This window comes from Arctopsyche grandis, chromosome 11 (genome assembly GCF_051622035.1).
Source record: "Arctopsyche grandis isolate Sample6627 chromosome 11, ASM5162203v2, whole genome shotgun sequence".
NCBI lineage: Eukaryota > Metazoa > Arthropoda > Insecta > Trichoptera > Hydropsychidae > Arctopsyche > Arctopsyche grandis.
The window spans coordinates 1,170,029-1,194,506 of record NC_135365.1 but is presented as its reverse complement, the minus strand read 5'-3'; the positions used below and the strand labels follow the sequence as shown (position 1 = coordinate 1,194,506).

At 35.7% G+C, this 24,478-nt stretch overlaps 3 protein-coding genes across 3 annotated transcripts in view; 1 reads left to right on the top strand and 2 right to left on the bottom strand.

Annotated features, from left to right (window-relative positions):
• Positions 1-24,478, bottom strand: part of LOC143919146 (uncharacterized) — a 1,208,594-nt gene that overhangs the window by 700,871 nt on the left and 483,245 nt on the right. The gene's annotated exons all lie outside the window — the stretch shown is intronic.
• Positions 1,616-4,384, top strand: Gorab (Golgin, RAB6 interacting). The gene is made up of 4 exons (XM_077441094.1): positions 1,616-1,764; positions 1,984-2,362; positions 2,755-2,895; positions 2,975-4,384. The coding sequence occupies exons 1-4, from the start codon at positions 1,698-1,700 to the stop codon at positions 3,255-3,257; spliced, it is 870 nt and encodes a 289-aa protein (XP_077297220.1). The 5' UTR covers positions 1,616-1,697; the 3' UTR covers positions 3,258-4,384.
• LOC143919143 (ciliary microtubule inner protein 2B) overlaps positions 6,534-24,478 on the bottom strand; it is a 31,254-nt gene continuing 13,309 nt past the window's right edge. The window contains exons 2-4 of the mRNA XM_077441338.1: positions 8,625-8,726; positions 8,201-8,556; positions 6,534-7,035 (exon numbers count right to left, since the gene is read on the bottom strand). Of these exons, the coding sequence (XP_077297464.1) occupies positions 6,806-7,035; positions 8,201-8,556; positions 8,625-8,726 (688 nt within the window). The 3' untranslated portion in view covers positions 6,534-6,805. The remainder of the gene's footprint in view (positions 7,036-8,200; positions 8,557-8,624; positions 8,727-24,478) is intronic.

The following is a 24,478-nucleotide window of genomic DNA, read 5'->3' as shown; positions in this document are numbered from 1 at the left end:
CTGGAACGATTGGCGCCGTTCCGCTCGATGTAGTTTAATGGTGGCGGCGTGTTTCGACCGTTTTGGTTCCACTCGACTGGTAGGGGCGTTCCGCTTGAGTTTAATATAATGGCTGCAGGTGTGCGTCGTCTGGGTTTCGTTCCGCTCGAATGTGAAGGGTGGATCATTCTCGAAGGATTTGGCGATTGATTCCAAGAAGTGCACGGGTTGTTTACGTGTGTGAGTTCTGCAAGGAATGTGGTTTGTTGTTGTGGAATATTCTCGAATGTTTCGATGACGAGATTCCTACAAGCTGTCAACTGTCTTCTTCTTCTTCTTTTTTATTCCTCTCCTCGTAGGAGGTTGGATATCATGACATATATCTTCTCTCTATCCATGGTTGCCCTGAAAAGTGTTGTGGAGTCACATTGGTACTGAACGAAAGCTGCAGGGGCTGTATATATGCGTGTGTATGTGTGGATGACCAGTGGCTGTGTATGTGTCGTCGTCTCGATCAGCTTGCTCTGGAACGGTGCGGGGTGGGGGAATTATACAAAAGAGTAACGGTTATGATCTCGTTTTTATTGATGAGTTGGTGGCCGAGCCGGGGAGTTGCTCGACGCCTCTGCCTCTTTATGGCGGGGGCTGTGGATTGAGTAGGCTGTGGCTGTGGCTGTGGCTGTGGCTGGTCAGGAAGGGTAGACCAGCCACGCCAACACCTTCTCGGTCGGCGTCTCACGAGCGTCTGAGAGCTCGTGGTCGGTGAGGTCATAGTCATAGACATAGTCGGTGAGGCACGACTATGGAAGAAGCCATACTCCTTCTATGATGCCAATGAGCGCTCGCCGGGATCAGACTCAGACTCGCGGATCACGGGGCCAGAGTTCGGGGCTTAGTTCGAGGCCGGCTTTTACGAGGGACGCTGCATCTGGCGGTCCGCGCCGGACCCACGGGAGAATCTAGAGCGACTGACAGATGGGCGGTGTAAAAGAGGGAAAACAAAAGCCGTAGCCGTAAGAGGACAACCAACGGCCATGAGGGCTTTTGGCTCGGACAGGTACCATCCACGGAGATTGCCCATCCATGAGATGCGTCTTCTACCAACGCTTCTTTTCCCTTGTACTTTGCCCTGCAATATGAGCTGTATGATGTCAACTGTCACTATCGATAATTGGTCCAAAACAGCAAAGCGGCAGACTCATGGCACGTAATTCGCGTGTATATTTCCACGATGGCCAAAAAGACGGATACGATACGTTGACGGATGTTGCTGTAAGGTATGAACAGGAAATGTCGGGTACTGCTGTAAGCCTGCCGTGGCGTAAACGTGACGGTTGGTATGAATATACGCATACAAAATGTACCAAAGAATACTTTTCGTACGGCCGGATACCTGCTGAAGTCGGTACGTGCTGACTAGGTATGAACAGCTCTTAAACTGGCCAACAATGATAGTGTTATTTGTATACGACTATGGATTTCATCTCAACAAAAGTTGCCTGGTGAGTAATGTCACTTGGTAATCAGCTTTCATTTTGAGTGAAAATAATAATATTTACGACAGCATTTTTCGATATTGTCAAACAATAATTTTTTATATAAATTTTAATCCGGCATTGCGAATGGCCGCTGAAATGCCTTCTAGGACCGAACAGCTGTTGACGTTTGACACGTGTCGTAAACAAGTTCTCATGTCATAATTCTGCAATTTTTCTTCGATGATGTCTGGCACTTTTAAAGGATTTACTGAAAATGAAATACAAAAAATGAAGAAAACCAGCTTAGGTTAGATCATATAAATATTCAATTCATAATAATTTATTTTACAATTGAAATATGAGTTGACTTTTACATTCAATCAGTAGTGTATTTTCGCGCCAAAAATTGCTGATAATTCTATTATTTACCTATTATCTTTATAATCCAATAATTCTATTATCTGGTTATTAAACTTTTAGTTATACCCATGCAAAAGTTCAATATTATTATGCTTTTTATTCATAGATAATGACGTACGAATGAAAAAGAAAAAACCACTCAACCAGTCGACTTCCAATCCGAATAGTACAACTCTTGAACAATGCGAACCGATCCGAGACGAAGCCAAGCTATTCAAACCTAAAATCGAACCAATTATCACTGCGAATGCGGAGGATATAAGGAATGACAACTTCCAGGAAATAAACATACACGATAACGAAGCGAACAATAACGTAGAAGACGCGTCATCAGATAGAGACGCAGAGAATTTGACGATGATCGTCGACAGTATTCTTAGGTTTGAGAGGCCGGTCAACATGCAAGAGTTTCAATTGCAACAGAAATTAATCGAAGAACAGAATCGGAAAAGGAGAGAAATGCTTTCGAAAGCTTTAGAAGACCGGTACCTATTATATGTTCAATTATATATAAATATACGTTACATGTTGCAACAATGAAATCTAATACTTTATATATAATGTGTTCTTGCATATATTTTTAAAGTCTTAAATTTATTTACATATAATAAGATACATACATTAGTAAAATCATAACTGCAAATTTTTACTTATATTGTGACATTTAGCATTTAGAAATCTACATTCTTGATGTAAACGATTTATATTAAATACTTTTAATGTTTCTGTATATGTCTTTAATAACTTTGCCGGGATCTTGGCGAATTTGTTTTCAAATACAATAGTTGAGTTTACAGTGAGGTACGATGAATAGAATCCCAGACAAAGATACACTTTCAATTGCCTATGTTTATGCAGTGATATGGATATATTTCAGTGAAAAACAAACAGCTGAAGAAGCCATCCGGTTAGAAAAAATAAAGAAAGAACTCCAAACTTTGGACGCTCAGCTCTCCGGTGACGTATCCATTTTGAGAAAGCAGATAGATAAATGCAGTCTGGCGTATGCCGAATCAGAGTAATCGATCTTGTGTTTTGTCTCATTGTTGTATCACACTGTTGCATGTATTATATGATCTCTCTGCTTCCGTTTGTAGAAAACAGTATCACAAGATCGAGATGGAATTCCTCGCGGCCAAGATGCACCTTCAGAAGGAGAAAGAGAGGAAGGAGATGCTCACCGAGCATTTGTGCACTCTGATAGCGCACAACGAATCGCGCAAAGCCAAGAAACTCGAATCACTAATGGATCAACTGGCGTACAATACGGTAGAAACATTGCAAGCTCCGACTGTTTGTGACGGAGTGTGCGAGCAAACTGGCAAGATGTTGGAGATTGAAAACGGAGAGGTCGTTTTAAGAGACGAGGATGATTTATAAAAGTATTGAAATTAGCAATGAGTTCACCCGTGTGTGTGGGCTTTAATATCTCATTTATTGATATGTTTAACAGTACAATTTTCGTATAGGTCGCAGTCGGCCAATGGATCAGATTTTTATTTATCTTAACTTTGGATGGGTGCATATATAAGTGTGATATCCATTCCTTGTTCCAGGATTGGAGTGATAAATCAATATATGTGATTAATTCTGGAATATGTCGTCCTGCAAAGTTAGCCAAGCTACGGTTTATTTAATAAAAGCAAAATTTTACTCGTCAATAAGAAGTATAGCATGCTATTGTAAATAACAACGAAATTAACATTTTTATTAATATTTATCAGAAGTATGTAACTTGTCGGATATTTCAATAGCGAACCCTTCGAACCTACCCCTAGTAATTAAACATACAGTTGCCATTAATACACTCATTCATTTTAAGTGTTATATCAAATGCCATTTGATTGATATCACCGAGCAACAAAAAAAAAAAAATAACAATCAATCTTTACTAAGTTTGACCCACTGAATTCGAATATGACATGGATTTTGGTTTCGTTTATGAAATATGGGCGTTTAAAAAATGCGTAATTTTTAGTTTTTTCGCTTGTGTAGTCTTTAATTGAAAATATAGTATTGCTGTGCTAAATTGAGTATTGGAATCAATAGTCAGTTTTTTTTACTATTGATTGTGGTTTTTCATTTCTTTAAAATACTTATATTCAATTATCTAGCGAATTTTAAAAGTGAAAAATATGTATATTTTTTGCGAGCGATTTAATTGTACATTGAGAAAAATACTTTGTATCTTAAAGAAAATGTTTGTGCATTAAAAATTTGCATTATTTTCGGTGCATTTAACAATCTCGTATTTTACATCGAATAAAATGTTTTGGCATTATAAAGTGAACATTAAATAAGAAGAGGTTAGTAAAAATATGAAATGATCATTCGAAAAAATAGATTTTAGCACTAAAAAGATAAAAAAAGTGGCAACGTTGCAATCTTCCACTATTGACAACTGTCAACTGTTAAAATTGTTTACGTATTACTTATGAATAATGATGATGTCAGGTTTTAGAGTCGAATCCAAGGTCGTAGGTGTCAAAGGTCGCAAGCCGAAGAGTAAAAAAGAAGGAATCCAGTAGAGACGTTGCCGATACAGTTCATTTGTCATTTTAATGCACATTTCATCCGCTTTTTAAGTAGCAAATATTTTTTTCAATGATCAAAGCAAAGTTTCTAATGCTATCTATATCCGTACAGAAACTTGTACAAATTTTTTTTTTAAATGCACATTTATTTTACAAAATGGACGTTTAAATTGTTCCCATATTTTTTTACACATCTTTTTCCCGTGCTATTATGAATTTATTGGGCCAGTTTAATATTTTATTATGTTTATATGATGGGTTTCAATATTTTTGGTATCCAAATTTACTAATGCGATCGGTAAGGGCGAAATCACACAGGGAAGAACGGCACGTCGTGTGCTTGGCTCCCCGCTGTGGGGGTTCTCCTACATTTCTTCAAATATGGGATACACCGCTATCGATCACTGTCAAGCAAGGATAAATACAAGGATACAATTTTACAGAAAACACTCCAGGGGGTGTGCTGGGCATGTCACATTTTTTCGCATGTTTAAAAGTATCTAAAAAAAACCATGTGCCACGTTCCTTGCTATGTGTTTTCGCCCTAAATGATTTTAGATTGAATTCGGTGGGTCGAACTTAGTAAATATTGATTAGTCTCCGATCCGGTAACTAAAAAATGTGATTTTTTGTTGCTTAGTGTAATCAGCTGGAAGCTTCATTCCAATTTATGATATGCTTTCTGAACTGACATCTCTGAGATCAGGCCTGCCTCAGCTATTTATTATTATCGATTTATATATATAATAAACAGTCCATATGTAACAGATGTTCCGACAGAATCGAAAGTCTGAAAAATAGGATTTTTGATAGACTCTTAAATAATTCAATATTTTGGCTATTTGGATTTTAATGTTAAATCAAATATTATCATTTGACATTATTCAAAACTGTTTGTGTCTTCATTGGTGCTCCCGTTCACGACTGTCAATTGGTGTTAGTGTATTCAAGTGGCCAATAACTATACATATATACTGGCCAACAACTGGAACGCTTGCCTTGTGTAGAATAATTGTGATAAGCAGTTGAAGTTGAAAATTTATTTCATCGGCCGACATGTATATATTAGTCAACCGAAAAATTATGAGGCTTTGACTTTTAAATCGATATTTTAAGATATACTCTATAAATATAATTAAACAATCAATCACACGAATAACTTATATGAATATAGTAAAACTACTTTCAAAAAGAAATCTTTATTTAAAATATTTTTATTGTACGAGCAATACATATTTGTATCTAATACAACACTTTTTATAATATCTTTACATTCGAAGGTCGCTAAATAGTGTAATATTTGCGTGTGTATTATTTTATATTATCTATTATATTTTATTCAAATGTCTACGTATATATGTATGTCAGTGCATTGACGCTTGCATGACTATCCGATTTACGAATTAGTTTTTATAACGATATTGCAATGTTTATAATACTCATTAACTATCCTATTTAAAATTACTCTATTTTATTATTGCTTAAATTATCCATATTTTCAAAAATATGGAACATATTTCAATAATTTTCAACACGTATGCTTCGTTGACAATATTTTCCGGAAAAATATTGATGAGCAACTTTTTAATATAATATATAAAAATAAAATTGTGTATTACGTATGTAATAAAAATGCATACTAACATTAAAAATGTATTACTAAGTTTGTACATTGTTTGTTGTAAACTTTATTATGTTATATTTACACGTGCCGAATTACGTGGTGGATACTCACTCGCATTTACATTCGTCGAAAGGGAGTTTTACGAAGCAAGAAATTGGTGCTATACATGCTATAATGTTTATTTAGCTTAAATTACACTTTGAGATGATAAATATCCTCACTTTACTGCTCTAAATAGTCAACTATTACAATAATGATTACGACAATATGAGAGTTTTGATTGATTTATATTCTGTTTTTAGGAACGTAATATTTTAATGTTTTAACAAAATTGATTTATTATATTTATTATAGTATTATATAATATTAAAAAAATGTACAAACGTTTAAATTTCACATCATGACAATTTTTGGCAACATAAATTAATGCATTATTTTGATGTTGCTTAACTAATAAATTGTGAGAATATTTTTATACATATGTATACAGGGAGATTTATAAACAAGTCGAAATCTTTAATAAAACAAATTAATATTTTTCACATTTGGTTACATTGATTGACCTTAATATAACCTAACCAACGTATCATGATATCTTTCAGTTGGAGTAGGTTAACTTTTACCAGTATATTCACAGACTTCTGTTATTATAAAAAAATTGACATTCTATGTATTTACATATGTATATATATAGGGCACATGTGAGCTACAAACAGTTAATCTTACTGAAAAGGATGTTAATATCTGAAAAACATCCTTTTCCCCGTGTGTTATCCTCTTCCGTAGGTATATTTTCCTTCGGCTTCCCTCAGAACGCGATCTACGTTCATGGTTGCTTTGTCCAACGATTTCCTGCTTTCTTTCTCCTTCTGGAGCAGCTCCAAGCCCTTCTTAGCTGCACAGTGATACCTCTGACTGAGCGATGCTTCGGAACCCTTCACGCGTGGTATGTGACCCGTGTATCCGGCGATCGGTGGAAAATCGGATGAGATGTTATTATCTGAATTGAAAAACAAAATAAATAACAATAATCTGTAAATGTATTGTTGCGTAGGGGTGGGTGGAGGATCCAAGTAAAAGGCCAAAGTCGTGTCACAGCATTTATTAATGATTATGGAGATACACGCACTGGCAGTACTCCGTCCAGAATGTCCTGATATGGTCTAAGTACCTCCTTATAAGGGACAGGTCGCTCAGGGTGGTTACTTCCGTATTGTTTAGGCATGTACCCGGATATGTATTCCCACGACACTCAGTCCCACGCTATCGGTCAGTTCTGAGAAGCGACCAATAGCGGCCAATTCGGTGGCCATTGTTTAGCCAACTTGCACTTAGTCTAGAGATAATCCTTGAAACCAATTATAACGGTCACACAGTTTCTGGGATGCTACTCGGCCTAATCCGATCGTACCTACTCGGCGGTGTACGTAACAGTATATTGTGGAAAGTGCGGTAAATTTTTTTGAAAAATAAAGTTCAAATACTTTGTTAAAATAGTTGATCAGAATATGCATATACTGTATAGATTGGTCACTTTTGTTAATTTATTATGCTCTGTATTGTATCTGTAGTCAGATGAATGAGCATTGTTAAAAGGGAAAAAGAAAAATACCGAAAATATGGGAAGTTATGTAGAAGAGAAGCACATATGTAGTATTTACATACAGATGTATTTATATATGTACTCTTGAGATAAAATTGCTCGTATGATTCGAGGTTGAAAGACTGTATTTGGATGTCATCTTGTTCATTTTGGAATATTAACTATTGGAAGACCTGGTTTTAAACGAGAGAGACCTTTTCAAGACGACAGTCCATCTTAGTCACACTATTATAGTGTCGGTGAGTCGACACAGATATCGTGTCATAGGTAAGGTTTGGTATTTGAAATTCTAGTAGGGCAAACAAATGTCGTAAATTATCTATCAAGCCAATGCAGCTCACGTAGAGGCATTTAAAATCACCAAATGTAAATGTACATAGTTTTATAGGGCGAGTGAGACGACTGTGTTGGTAATGCACAACTGTTTATTTCGGCAGCCGGGGAGGAAGTGAATGCTTGGGGGTGAATGTTTTACGGTCAGTACCTCGGGTTTGCCACAGTTTACTCAAGTTCAATAAGTTAACCTGGAATATAATTGAGTTGTATGAGGAAGACATTTTACCTCTATACTTATGCCTATTTTCGTGTTGTCTTAGCGATGCCCTCACTTCATCTCTGTTATGTATGGGCTCCATCTTAGGTGCACTCCTTGACCTGGTGTATCTCTTGTCAACCTCCTTCCTTCTGCGTAGTTCCGATTGCTTGGCACTGAACTCAGTCATGCTGTCGTCGGCTGCCTTTCCATAAGATTTACCATATCGAAAATTCAGACCGGGAATGTAACCAGTGTAACCCAGGATGTGCTTTTTGCCACGGTGGGCCATGTCGTTGTAGTTATCGGGGTATATGCTGGTCTCCCTTTCTTTTGGTATGGGCTTGTGCAGTGCGTAGTCTTCCACTCTGTACGACGGCTGTCTCCTGGAATAGTTGGTATGTTTAAGTACTTGAAATGTGTTGTTTTAATGTGATGAGTGACAGTGACTGACCTGATGAGTCCTCTCGTCGTCAGCTCCTGCATAATTTCCCTGGTGTTGGTGCCGTAGCATCGTCCGAAGCGAAACTTCAATGTAGGGCAATGTCCCGTATACCTGTGGCAATGTAAACAAATCGATATTTTATATATGAAATGGCATCACGTAACGAACGCACAATGTGAATATTTAAATTAAATTGCAAGCGAATACAATGTCAATGTGAAAACTTGGAATCGAGACCTGGAATGTTCCAATTTTCTCGATATTTTATGTTTAATGTACATTTGGGGAGAAGAAAATGTGTGCCGTTTGCTGTTTTCTCATGAATATTTTAAGATTGCTCAGTATGTAAGTGGAGTGAATGGTTATAAATTGAAAGTAGTGTCGTTGTGATAGGGTAGGCAGTCAGGAAATTGCCTAGGGCGCTATTATATACCGTATCGTATCGTATGTACATATTTATTAAACGAGCTAATCTTGTTTTTATGTACATATACATGCATGAATATATTTCTCAATTTTTTCTTGAAAACTGAACTAACGATTTCTGGGTTTCGACCTTGAGAAATCTCATTTAGGGGGTTGAATTACCTTTGCAATTGGTGCCATTTTGATATCCTATGCTATGCATTATGCTGGCGCACATGCAAGTATATACATAATACTAAGTAGAGATTAGGTTATTGGTGCTTGTCGACTATTGGTTTACTATAGCTGATCACCTGATCTCGCGTTCGCGCCAAAAAAGGCCTCGACGTATGAACAAGCTGTATACAACAGCCAATAAGGTTTCACGATCCATCGACCAATGATCTCTCTGTGCGGAGAGTACCCAATTGGTATAAATATTATAATTGGTCCGCTGTAGGAAGACATTTAGGAAAAATGTACTTGCTGTCTCTTACACCGTCTCACTACCAATAGCATTTAGTGCCGACAATAGAAAATTGTATGTGCAAAATGCTATTGGTCGAGATGGGGTGTAAGGGATAGCATGTCCGTTTTACCTAATTGTCATGGGTGGACTATAGTCGGTTTTGGTCCGTGTTTCCTTCGGAGCTGGCAGGCCGACGGATCAAGAACAATAAACTATGTACCTCTACCACTATTCATTTGCTATAATGATACCAACACTAACAGTTCTATTGTAGTTTCTGTTCTTTCCAGTTGCCAAGGAGAACTAGCATTCATTGCATGGCAGGTAGTAAAAACTTTGTCACGAGGAAGCGACTTATCTCAAAAGCTAATAGTTCTCGTACATAATTTGAGCTCACAGATTGAAATTTGGACCCACGTACAAGTGTTAAACAATCACAAAAATTGTTTTGGTTTCTGATTTGCATCGCGCACCACTTTCTTTATTGTGACCCACTGAGACTCTGTGTAGCAAATTGGATGTAGGACGTACATACGTACATATGTACGTAACGAGAGTCATTACCACGTTCACGAATTGAATGAAGTGCAACTCTGGATCAAGACATCTGGCCATTCGGGGGGGGGGGGGGGGAATGACGCAATGATCTTACGCTTTTTACCCTGGATGAGGGCTTTTGGCACGCGTTGGCTTTAATGGATTACATTTTTATTGGATCATTTGTCGACAAGGTAGTAGGTAGGTAGGTATCACTCCATCAAGCGTGAAACAAAATTGCGCATTATTGCGGAGATGAACCCACTCGAGCTGCGACAGTTATTTATGATGGGACTGTTATTATGCAGATTGTGTTTTGCTTCAGAATTCATTCGGCGGACGTACCTATGTATGTATGTATGTATGTACATTGTATTCGTTTGTAATGACGTGTCGTCTCAAAATATTATAATAAAGGTCATAAATGAAAATAAAAGTACATACATATACATAATATTACATACCCGTAATAGGCTTCAATCTGACGAAAGAAGGAAAATGGAGGAAATTGGTGCAATTAACTTGTTTGTTTCGGTCAAGGCTCTTCCGCAAATTAAGATTGTTGTCAAGGATTGGTATTGATTTGGTGTTAAATCTTGCAAACGATCTCTAAGTAATTTTTCCTCGGTGAATCAGTGTGAGCGTCCGTCAAAAATGACGAATGGTTATTAAGTTATCGATTTTTCTTTTTGCCATTTCCCCGTTATATAATTTATGTTTTTTCTTGTACGTATTTGTTTTCAATAATAAATTACAGTTTATTCTGATTTAGAAGAAACGTTACAGTGATTGTTTGGTTAAAAGTACTATACTGTCTACTTGGAGTATAAATAGGAATCTTGTGCTTGACGGTGATATTACTTTATCTTGTTTATTACTAACTGATGGCAGTACATATGTGACTTTATCGTCGATTGGTTTTAGTTTATTGTTTACAAGTCGTAAAGTGCGATTATAAAGGTTGTTACATAAACATGGACGGCCCAACCACGCTCAACGAAAAAGATGCGCACAGTCGAATTTTGTACTGTTCGTTGCTTTTGCGCATCCTTTTCAAGGAGTGGGGATGGGCCATCGTAAATAGACTGAACTTTACATTTAACATATTTACTTTTAATTATTGATTGTTAAAAGTAAAAAAAAAGGTGCAAGTCGCAAAATGTGTTACTTTTTTGGCATCAATGACACATTTTAAGAAAATACACTCAAATATTGAGTGTATTTGACTACTCAAATATTCACCGTTTATTAAAATTACGATTGAGATAAACTAGAGTTTGGCGATCAGAAAACTTAAATCTTCTGAATTCATATGAAATTCAAAGTTCTGAAAAATTTGAAAAGAATGTCTCTATGAAAATATGAAAGGATCACAGTGTTGTAAGATCTGGTTGTCAGAAGTAAAGAGCGGACCAAGTTTGCGCCGTTCTTTGTTTATTGTTCGTTTTTATGGTGAATCTTTTTTTTGCACTCTATTTTCGTAGTTTGCTATTTCCTGGAAAATAGACCCAAAACGCCCTGTTTCCTGGAAAGAGCACGCTTCCGGTCCTACCTCTAGTCAGAAGACATGGGCGGTGGTGTGTAATTAGTAGAGTGCAGACCCAAAGCGCGCCGCTCATTGTTCAATTGTTGTAAATGCTTTGTAAAAAAGGTTCGGCAAACCTTTAACAATGCATTTACAACATTTGAACAATGAGCGGCGCGCTCTGGGTCCGGGCTTTAGTAATGAGTAGAGCATGGCACTCAGCGTGCTATTTTCTAGGAAAGAGGGTTTGTAGGACAATAGTAGCTTTGTAGGACAATAGGGTTGATAATAGTCAACCCTCTTTCCTGGAAAATAGCACGCTGAGCGTCGTTCTCGACGGCTAAAAAACTGGTTCACTATTGTCAATACCTAGTGTCAACCATTTTTTTGCTCTCCTGCTTTCTCGGACAATGGAGAGGTCTATTGTTATTTTATGGCGACAATTCGACCGCCAATCTTTGGTAATGAGTCTCGCAAGGCGGTTTATAACGGGTCTATGTGACGAGCCAGAATGTTAAATTCTGCGCGCGCACATTAATACGGGAGGAAAAGCCTGTTCCTTTTGTTCCTGTTGTATCCTGCTCGCGCAAATTAAGTGAGTATGTACCGTTTACCATGCACCCTTTTTTTTGATCTTTCGACTTAAGATCTTTCGATTTTCGATCTTAGCCTTCCGATATTTGCGTTTTCTGTAATTTAACATTCTGGCTCATCACGGAGACCGGTTTATAACATTGTTTATTTGACGGAGAGCCACAGTGAACTCATCGCTCGCGAGTCACATTACAAGATGACAACTCAACCATTCTTCAACTCATGCATGCCAACCTAATAACTCATACATGCACTCTTCTAGGGCATAGAAGAATGCACGTATGAATCTAAACTATAAAACTAAATCCCACATTATTGAGTTGACTGATCCACTAGTTTCTATCTATTATAAAAAAATCGATAAAAGCCATTTTAGTGCATTTTACAAACTCAAAATATCACAGAATTTTTTAAGTGTAAACTTCTCACACCCGCGCAAACTTGTTTAAAGTTTCACTTCTTTACGTTTCTTTTTAGAAAGATTTAGAGCATCTAAAATATAAATTCAGCTGGTTCGGTTTGTTAGTATAATATTAAAAATTAAAGCCTTAAAAGTCTCAAGTTACCACGAGCTTTAAATATTGACATGAACGACAAGGTACCATTTTAAGTGCTACTTTCGATCCCCGAGCTACACCCATCACGTTGCATAAATATCATCATCGCGTGATCCATCCAATAACCATGTCGTATCTTACGACATCTGACTCGAACAAAGTGTTCGAGTAAAACTTTTCACGGAAAAGCGTAGTAGTATACCTGTGGCTCGGGAAATTAACCCCATACAAGGATATCTGCGAAGAAATTGTTGAAATTATTACCCTCGAGAGGTAAGGCCAAGACGGATGCGATGTCGTGCAGCGGGAGCTTTTAGCGAAATCACAAGTGCAAAAGGGTTTTTTTTTTTTGATGTGTTCGTGGGTTTTATTTATAAATGTGTGTGCGGTTAGGGGTAGTGCCTAGTACAGGGGCGTACGGTGCCCTCGAATAAAACGCAAGGGTCGTTTCAGACCAGGTGGTACCGATCACTATCCAGTTTATCCGAGCCTGACCTCGTTCACACCATACAAATGGGAAAAAGATTGACTTTATCTCCGTATTACACCCCTTTGCTTTCAATGCTAGAGTACCATGAGATGGTATATCAACTTTGGCGGTTTTAAAGTGAAAATTATAGGTTTGGCGTTGCACGCAAACAAATAAAACAAATAAAAAGCGAACATCGTTTCAAAAACTGCGCATCAACGGTGTTACCTTTGTTTGAACAATTAGTGTAAAATAAGCATTTTTTTTATTAATTAAGCGAAGAGTAGAAGCATGGTCCAAATAAATGTCCTGGATTTCTTTTATTATTTCTCTCACGTACAAATCCACAACCACCATAAGTGAAACTTCTACGTGGTAGTACGTCATGTCCGTCGTTGTTGGAACAGGTTGTACTAATGTGCGTGGTAGACATCATCATTTGATGGTTGTACCTCCTGTTCGCACATTTCTTTATTGAATGGCTCCTATTCCAAGAGCTATTCGACTTCTCAATGAAATGAAATGGTTTTTTCGCAGGTTACGAGCGTATAGTCTAGCAAATCTGAGTCGTCTTCTTAAGGTTACATCACTAATTTCAATTGAAAATTGATCCGAGATCTCTTTTCTTATCTCTACAGCAGTTTTGAACCGTGTCCGTAAAGATAATTGATCAGGTGATCTTGTCTCTCGGATGTGCATCTTTTCGGTCCTGTCCCCTTCTTACGAGCAAAAGTTCCAGAATATTTTTTATTTTTCATTATTCTTGACACAGTAGATACAGAACGTCCCATTTGTTGAGAAACTGATCGCAATAAATGTCCAGAGTCTGCAAAAGTCGCGATTTTTATATTCTCCTCCAATGATAGTTGAGTGTATTTTTGCATGGTATTTTTATTTTCAATGATTTCGATCCGTAAACCTCAACAGCTCACACTAAACTGAACTCAAATCGTAGAACTCAAATCATATGTAAAAGACCCGATCGTTAAAAACCACACACCTAAAGGGACAATATTTTTATTGCCCAAAAATCGTAAAATCACAAGTGTTCCGGTTTCCGAAACCGCGACGGTATGTATATATGTATATATTTTTATTTCTCTCCTGTCCAAACTTAAACTTAAATAAATAAATATATTTGAAATATGATACAGGAAGACGTTGTTATAGAAGGGATTAATATAAAAATAAATTGAAAATTATTGGTCTTGAACAAAATCATTTGGAATATTGTGCCTTTTTTCCCTGTTTTGAATGAGAATTATTTAAATTGTGCGATTTTAAAAGAAACTTTTTCTTTAATATTTGCCTTCAATTAAATACAATTTTTTATGATAGTACTTTGATTGATAAAAAAAACTCGTTGATTTTTTATATGCTACATAAATGAATTTTATTTCATAAACAATGCTAGACATAAATTGCAATAGGAAAAAATCAATAATACAAATATTATTAAAAAAAAAAATTTGCACAAAAGTGAAATTATTTATTTATTCTGTTGAATTTTTAACTTTTAAGCTTTCTAGAAATTATATTTGTACAACGATCTATGTAATTTATGACTAATGGGTCAAATTAAGTTTGACATATACATACATACATACATATGTATGTATGTACATACACATATGAGAATTATTTGAACTCATTTCGATTCGTTACTGTCATTCTAATTAATAATATATGAAAAAAATTGATTCAGACGCCCTCGTTCGAGCAAACTTTCTTTAATAATTTAATTAAACGATAATTCTGTCTAAAATGACGTATACTTGTTGCGTACAATTAAAATATAATCACAATTATGTGTACATTTTAATTAAAACTAATTTTCAACCGGTTCGCGTGTCGCGAATGCAAATCTACGTACAATTAAAAAGCGATTAATATTGTCTTATAATTTGCAAAAAATATTTTTTCACTACATGTTAGCATGTTGTTGTGCATAAGAAATGAAATGAGACTCATATAATTATACAAAGAGCAGTAATAACATTAGAATAATAGTTGGAATGGAACATAAAAAGACGGTCGACACTCTTGTTTTCAATGCGTAAAATAAAATTATGACTTTTTTGATTTGAAAAATAGTTGTTCGGTTTCTGCAGAAAAATAATATTTAAGTACATGTTTTATTAAGATTTCCATTTACGTTAAAAGGGTCAAGTTTGGTATTTTCCTTAAGTGTATTACGTGACTGTGGAAAATCTCTCTAGTGTATTACATTTCACAGCACATAAACTGGTATTGTTTTTGACATGTCTATATTTAAGTCACGTTTGGCTCATTTTTATCGTTTGCATCCGAAACAAAGTAGGGGGAAACATTTCAGTTGCATATTTCATCATTTTGTACAAGTATGATGCAATAGTAATGTTTACGTAAATTAGGAATTATATTGATGAGATAGTTATTAAGAATATTCTTCTTGTTTAGACATTCTGTGACATACATTTATGTATGTACAGCGGAAGGGGAAAAGAGGCACTTTCCTTTTCATTAATACTCGCATCGAGCTGGTCATATTATATTCAGAATAGTATCTATGCTACGATTGTTAATTTTTAAATGATCAGGTAAACTGGGTTGACAAGTTTTATTAAATTTGTGTCAACATTTTTAAAACACGAAAAAATTAAATCCTTCTAGGAAAACATTTCTATAAATTGATATTTGGTTTGGTGAGCAATTCCCAATTTTTTGTTTTAAATGTTTTGAGTCAACTAAGATATGATAAGTCCTCAGTTTGTTCTTTTCTCTCGTTGCACGTACCGACGTGATGATCTCAACGTCTGTATTATGGTGCGTACGCACCAAGCCAACGAACGGCCCACAAGCCAACTTTAAAAACCAGTAGCGTACAAAATATCGAAATAAAAATTAAATTTAAAAATTGAAATTAAATATCAAAATTAAAACTATTATTATTATATCAAAATAAAATTATAATCATTATATTAAAATTAAAATTAAATATTGAGAGTTAAAACAGAACATGCACAATTTAAATAAATTTTCGAGATTGACCTAAAATTAGATCATCAACAATCACATACAGGTAATCCTCGACTTTTGTTTGTCGAAGATGTTTTGACTTACGAAGATACGCACTAAGATCGAAAAAAAATCAAAGAATTATTATTTTTACTTCCCCGTAATGCGCAGTTACTGAGAATATATCATGTATTAGTATGGGTGATCCAACGATTTTTGCTAACCCGGGGTGTTGTCGGTCACATCAAACGGATTTTTTTATTCTTAACTGGATAGTATGAATAGAAACTGCATAGAAACTGATAGTATGAATAGAATCAGCACATTTAGACACATTTTGGCCGAGTGTAAGACAAAATCGGCTTAATCATGCATATTTCATCATTAGCTTGAAGACGCTGAATTACTTGAGATTGCAAGAGTGATTGAAAAGGAAATTCCAATTTACAGGAACCGTTTCAATAAAAATCAAGTCATAAACCAAGGTTTGACCAACAGCTACTAGTGGGAATCGAACCGCTCGAATGCATAATACGATGACCACTAGTCCACGCTACTGGTTCCACACATGTGGCACCCATGTGGCCTTCCTTGTACCCTTTTATATTCTCTCGGGTATAATTCGCGCGCTTCTTCCATCTATTTATCGTCCATTCTTTTGGCTACTTGACCCGCCCATTGCCGTCTATTTATTTACTAATCAGTGCAAATAATATTAAAAATGTCTTATTGGTGATAGTTAAGGTTCAATTTTCAATGGATGCTCATTCATGCATAGGCATCAATCAATCATGCATACTTCACCTAAAAGATTGTTCCAAAGTGACGAGTGTGCCAAACAGATTAAGACAACAAATTATATATTTTTATTATTAATACATAATTATTACATAAATCGAAACCATACATGACATCTATGGTCAGACATTGCAAGCATTGTATACAATACTATCAATAAACATCGTGTACAATACGATCAATAACATTTTCATGTAACAATACAAATTGTATATACACTAAACATCCACAGAGACATATGCATATGGAGAGAAACCTGAGATATAACATAATAACTCTGAAAGCCAATTTCACACGAATCGTTTCAATGTAAATCAGAAATATTAGCAAACTCTGATTAGAAACGACCGACCTGGTTACAAACCAAGGTCTGGCCAGCAGTAACCGGTATTACTCGAACTCACAACCACACTGACCATAGCAATATATGCTAACCACTAGTCCATGCTGCTGGTTACAGCAAATATACATTACAGAGCGCGACTATACGGCGCAATATCGCTTGCGTCGTATCGTTGAATCAATATTGTCACAACATGACGTTTCCGCAAATATTAATACGCGCATGCGCACTTTCGTTAGTACACGTGCACTCGCTACTATGACGTAAAGTCAAAGAAAACGGCTTTGATTGATACGTTACGGTGACATGTACTGATGTATAGTATGAATAGATTTTGTCGGCTACTGCCGTTACGTCTACGCCACGTTAGCCATGAATGTGTCCATATAAAATGTACCAAAGAATACTGTTGGTCGCGTGCAGTTGCCGGTACGTGCTGTGCTTATATGAATATACCTTAAAGTTAATAACTAGAATTACGTCAAAGGCAAACTAAGTCGAATATATAATATGTACAATTATATTTAGGTCAGTCTGTCGATGTTTGAAGTACTTATTTGACATAGTTATTTTATATTAAATATATGTATAGTCTACGTATACTCCAGTCGCGTGCTGAAGTCGTACAAATACAGTTTTGAAAATTTATAAACACGCAACGATGAGAATATTTATTATATCGAGTAACTAATAAGTGTAAACTCGTTCATGACTCTTAAAAATCATATCAATTTGACGTGACGTTTAATTTATTTTATAATTTTATTTATTATTGGAAAATACTTACACATATAATATTGACCGCATTTTTATTACCTATTGTGAAACTTATTGTATGTATTATTGAAAAGGCTTTCGAACGGAACGGAACTATGAACAAGTTTCGCTTTGTTTGTACAATTTTAGCAGTCCAAGTACAGATCATCATAATTTTGTTCCGATTAATAAACACGTGTTGAATTATTAACAACCGTAATAATTCAATCAAACTCGCTAATTAACTTTCATCGCAATAACGAAGCGTAATTGAATTTGAACTAAAGGTTAAATTGAATAAATAATATATATATACATATATATATTTTAGAACGGAATTGGAAACGCCGCCATTGTTTGTGAAATAATAGGAAGTTTTCTTTTGACGGTGATTATTTTAACTAGAAGAAGTGTTAAACTGCGAGTTGATGATGCTGACGCTGATGCTCTCGGATGATGTGAGAATTTCCGTGTGAAAGTGTTTCTCGTTCGCATACATGTAAGTATGTATAAATGCTTACATATGATTACATCTCGTAAGTGTATCGTTCGCATTTTCACTTGCTATGCGTATATAAGTAAAATAAAAATAGCTCGAGACTGAGAAAAACGGCTAAATCAGACACGCATAGACCGCATACTCCAATCAAGTCGTTTGGTAACTGGTAGGGTCAGTATCGAGATCCGATTAGCAACTTTGAACCGACCTTTACTTAATCGTTCAGACTAAATCGGGATCATTGCTCATTTTATTTGCTCGTTATACGAGTATACTTAGTCTGTGGTTTTTTGTGTATAAAATGCGCCGCTGATGAAATTTTTATAGGGAAACGATGCGAGGCGAGAGTGGGGGCCGGAGTTAAGTATTTTGTTTCACAATTTTTGGATGAATCGTCTCATATAGGATACAAGTGAAACTATCTGTGGCGAACAATACTTAATAATATGGTCGAGAGCAGCAACGGAGAAACAAAATGGCAATAGCGATGCAAGGTGAGAGTGAATTTTGCATTTAAATGTATTTCCGTTACACCATTTTCGTATCCGTCACTAAAAAAGTTTACCTAAAGATGCTTTCAATTGTGTTGAAACAAGCTGCTGGCCAGACCTTGGATATGCGATTCCAAGGTCATCAGAGTTTGCCAATTTATCTAATTTCATTGAAACGGTTGCAACAAATTGGCAACCCTGTCCCATCTCTTTCGCAAAAACTCGAGTTATTCAACATCTCGATTTTCACTGATTAGAAAAATAATGCAAAATTTGTCCGTAGATCTCTTATTTCTGTGGTTGTTAATCATTCGACCATAGATGTCGTGTTTAATAAATGGGTTTATACCTGTTTCAATAATTATTAAATACTGTTTAATCTTCCTAGTACACTCGTCGCTTTGGAACAATCTGTTAGACGAGTGTGGGTTATTGATTATTGAAATATGAAAAAAATAAAAATAAAGTATATAACCAGCAACATAGCTCAGTAGTTAGCGTTAAATGCTATCAACTGAGGGGTCACGGGTTTGAGCCCTGATCCAGTGTTGCTGAACAGACCTTGCATGTATGTGACCCAGCTCAATCGTTTCCCATCAGATTTTGCCAATTTGTCTGATTTAATTGAAACGGTTGCTACAAATTAGCAACCCTATGCCATCTCGAGCTATTCAGCATCTCGATATTCACTGATTAGAAAAATAATGCAAAATTTGTCCATAGATCTCTGGTTTTTGTGGCTGTTAATCATTCGACCATAGATGTCGTGTTTAATAAATGGGTTTATACCGGTTAAAATAATTATTAAATAATTCTTAATCTTTCTAGCACACTTGTCGCTTTGGAGCAATCTGTTAGACGAGTGTGGATTATTGATTATTGAAATATGAAAAAAATAAAAATAAAATATATAAATAGCAACATATCTCAGTGGTTAACGTTTAATGCTATCAACTGAAGGGTCACGGGCTCAACCCCTGATCCAGTGTTGCTGAACAGACTCAGAGTTTGCCAATTTGTCTGATTTCATTGCGGAAACGGTTCCTACCAAATAGGCCATCTACCCTCATATGTCACCATTATTAGAATTTATAATAATATTATAAATTTACATATGGTGGCGCCTTGGGGCAATCCCAAAATGAAACCACGGTAAAAATATATATATTTTAATATAAATAAATAAAATATATGCTAGATATATAGATTGTAGATCGTAGTATGTTCTATTTTATATTTATCCTATATGTTTTTAATTATGGTATATTTTATATCTTATTGTATATTTTTTTCTTTTTGTGTAGGCATAGTGACGGCTTGGAGCCAGTCTGTAATGTCACTATGGCGAGACTGTAAAAAATATATATGTAGGCTAAATTAAAATTGTGTTAATGAATTAGAAATGGCCAAAAAATGATTAATTATTCGAGGCCATAGTGAGGTCCACCGGGAATTGCGAAAAACGGCCATAAAACTCGACACAAACACGCATACACCGCTTACTCCAAGCCGACCAATTTGCATACAACTACACAATAGTAGGGGGTTGTAAAAATTCACCAGTCGTAGACTTTTCATTTTAGTAAGGCTTTTGTTCGAGGACAAAAAGTTTTCCATGCTTTCACGTTCGCAACTATAATACAACATACCTTCCGGAAAACACGCCTAAGCTGTGTTTTATGTTTGTGTGTGTTTTTCATCCATTTTCCTTTCGCTTCCGTGTATCTTTCCGTTCGTGGGAAAACTAACGACATCGACCGGGCTGGAAATGCGCGATACAACATTTTCACCGTGGAAAATCTATACTCGACAATTCCAGGAAGCTGAACTTAATCCATTGTGGATATACATACGGTATTGTATTGCACAAAAATGCAATGTTTGAATTCTCTAATCTGTATGTTTTCAGAATTAGCACATTTTGCATAACACATTCATAAAGATATACCGTTATATTTATTTATTTATCAAATTGGATAGTTTTTCCTCATGTGCTATCGCTCATAGATTTACGGCGACGAATTAAAAATATAATATATAAACCTGCTTATATGTTTACAGATAAAAAATCTAAATTTCAAATTGTTGTGAACGAAATTTATCTAATGTCAGTCGATAAATTTACATTTCATCAAATTCACGCACTTCAAACGCTCTATTCTTTTCTTATTTATTGATTCAATTTTATGGGAATTGGTGATTGCATCCGCATAACATCTCATTGGATATTAAATCTGAAAAACATGCAATACTTTGATAACTTTTTTCTCATTATTTCCTGTCATTTGTGAATTATAAAAACTTATTTCAGACTTTTCTATTTTTTCTTCTCTTCCCGTTGTATTAACTACACAAATATGAACGTTTATTCAGATCAATCAGATTTTATGCAGATCAACAAGTTTTCATTTGGGACTGCCAAAATTTATATTCTATTATATCGCATGGCTCTCTAACTTACGTACGTATATGTATATATGTATATGTATATCATATATATCATTTTCAACTGTTTGATTTTTCATTTATGTAAATCTACAATTTTCAATTTAGAATAACCCAATTCAGTACTTCCAACTTAGATGGTAGACGGTTTTTGAAAGGTATCGGCAAAAATACAAAATTGTCTTCTTTTCCAAATGTTTATAGTTTGGACATAACCTAATTTGCAAATTGCAAATATATCAAACGACGCTTAAACCCAAATTATTCAATAAATGACATTACTTGGATCCGTATTGTTGAAGCGCGTGGAATCAATGGTCGACTTGGGTATCACTTTTGATCCTCAATTCACCTTTCACAACCACATCAAGATAATCGCTGACGTTTACTTTCGTCGACTTGGATTTGTCTTGAGATATGCTAGATTATTCTCCAACCCCTTGTCTTCTCGCTTGCTTTTCAGCTCGCTTGTTAGAAGTAAGCTAGAGTATAATGCAATTGTGTGGAATCCGCATGAAGCAAACTACTCTCTTATTATAGAAAAAGTGCAAAAAGCATTTCTTCGTTTTCTTTATAAGAAAGAGTATGGGTACTACCCATATCTCTATCCTACTCCTTTCCTTTTGGGCATGCTTGGGTATAATTCCCTTGAACTTCGGAGAAACTTCTCGTTAATTCGTTTCGTTCTCCAGCTATTGCGTGGTAATACGTCATGCCCGCTGTTGCTGGAACAGTTGGGACTTTATGTCCCTAATAATTATGTGCGTGGTAGACATCATCATTTGATGGTTGTACCTGCTGCTCGCACAGTTCTTTTTCGAATGGCTCCTATTCCAAGAGCTATTCGACTTCTCAATGAAATCATTGCTGCTGTCCCTGAATGTGATATTTTCCACCTTGGGGAGCGTAGATTATCGGATATTATTTTAACATATTTATCTGGTAACCTGCGCTCATCATTACTTTCTTAATTTGAATGTGATGAATGAGTGGAATCTTAAACTACTCTCTTCCATTTGGGCCTCGCTGTGATTTTATTTTTATTCATATTTTGTTTTATTTTATTTTACTTTTTCTTTCTCCTTTGTACATTTTTATATACTATTTTAATTTTGTTCAGTGTAAAGAAAGAAACGGATTTATGGATTTTATTTTTAATTTTTACACTTTTGTTATTTTTTTTTCTCTCTGAATGATGTATTATTTTCCTTTTGTTACTTTTTTTTATTTTATTTTACCATGTTTTTTGCTTTTGCTTTTTTCCTTTATTTACAGTTTACTTGTTTTTATATCTTTTCAAATGTAGGTCATTGTGGCGTATTAGGTCCTTCCTGTAACGCCACAATGGTCCAAAACTATTAAATAAATAAATAAATAAAATAAATTACTTAGTGAGTAGTAAAAGCGTAGTGTTCTGGTAGAGCTATTGCATACTAGTATTTTTATTTAATTTAATTCAATTTATTATTTATAATAATAATAACAATAAAATGACCAGTGTGACCTGACAGGTTGCCCCAAAGCGTCACACTAGTTTTACAAAACAAACGAAAGAAAATAACAAAATAAAAACAATAAAATTCCAATCATTCATCTCATTCAAATAGTCTCGTGTTGAATCTCAAGAACTCAACCAGCTCATCAACATGAAAATTGAACAGGTCCAAATGCTCATCAATTACATTAAGGAACCGGATAGCCTTTACAAGAGACGAGTTATTGAAAGCTGACGTTTTCGCAGGAATAAGTTGAAAAATTAAATGATGACGCAAAGCTCTACCGCATTCAGGCGCCGAAAATTTAAATTCCAATAAAATCGAAGGGTTGTCGATTCTTCCCTTTAATACTCCAAAGAAATATTTGGAAATAGCAATAATTCTTCTTGAAGATAGTGAGTCAAAGCCTAGCATACCTTGTAAAAAGGCAGTGGAAAATAAATATGGGTAATATTTATATTTCTTCATATAAAGGCATCTAAGAATTTTTTTTTCGTGAATAGGTCCTGAAATACATAGGTCGTGAGTTCTAGTCTCGGCTAAATATGCTGCTGGCCAGGTCTTGTGGTTTAAAAAAACACAAAGACCAACCGTTTCTTGTACAAATTTTCCGATTTTTCTAGCTTAATTGTTGTGACGGATCTAATAAATCGGAATCCTCCCATTCTGTTTCTCGCAAATTCGAATTATGTATTGGCATTTCGAATTTGTTGAATCTTATAAATGCTACCTATGCATAGATATATAATATACATAGATTCTCCCTCACGCTTTATACTGGTCTCCTTTTTGGCGCATGCAAAATACATGGCGCATGCATAGTTTCTCTCAGTAGGTAGGTAGGTACCGCTGCGTCGTAGGGAAAAAACCTTTTTTTTCCCAACTTCCCCGCTAGTTAAACCCCCCGCACCCCTCAGTTAGTGAAGACAAGATCTCCGACCAAAATCACACGTCAGGGCCCATCTAGTGTATTATACATCAATGTACGTATATAATGTAGTGTTGCGTACGGGTGGGTGGAGGATCCAAGTAAAAGGCCAACAGTCGTTTCACAGCATTTATTGATGATTCAGGAGATACACGCACGGTCACTGCTCCGTCCAGAATGACATGATATCGCCTACGTACCGCCTTATAAGGGGTAGATCTCTCAGGACGTCTAATCTGTTTACCTACAGTATAGTCACGTATTCGGATATGTATTCCCACGGTATGAGAAGTGCAATCATTGTTTAGCTTTCATGCACTTAGCTTGTCGCTAATCCCTAAAACCACTTACACCGGTCTCACGGTCTCTCAGGACGTCTAATCTGTTTACCTACTGTATAGTCACGTATTCGGATATGTATTCCCACGGTATGAGAAGTGCAATCATTGTTTCATGCACTTAGCTTGTCGCTAATCCTTAAAACCCACTTATACCAGTCGCACGGTATGCATTTAGTTAATCCGTTAACAGATATCCGTTACAGATAATCTTTG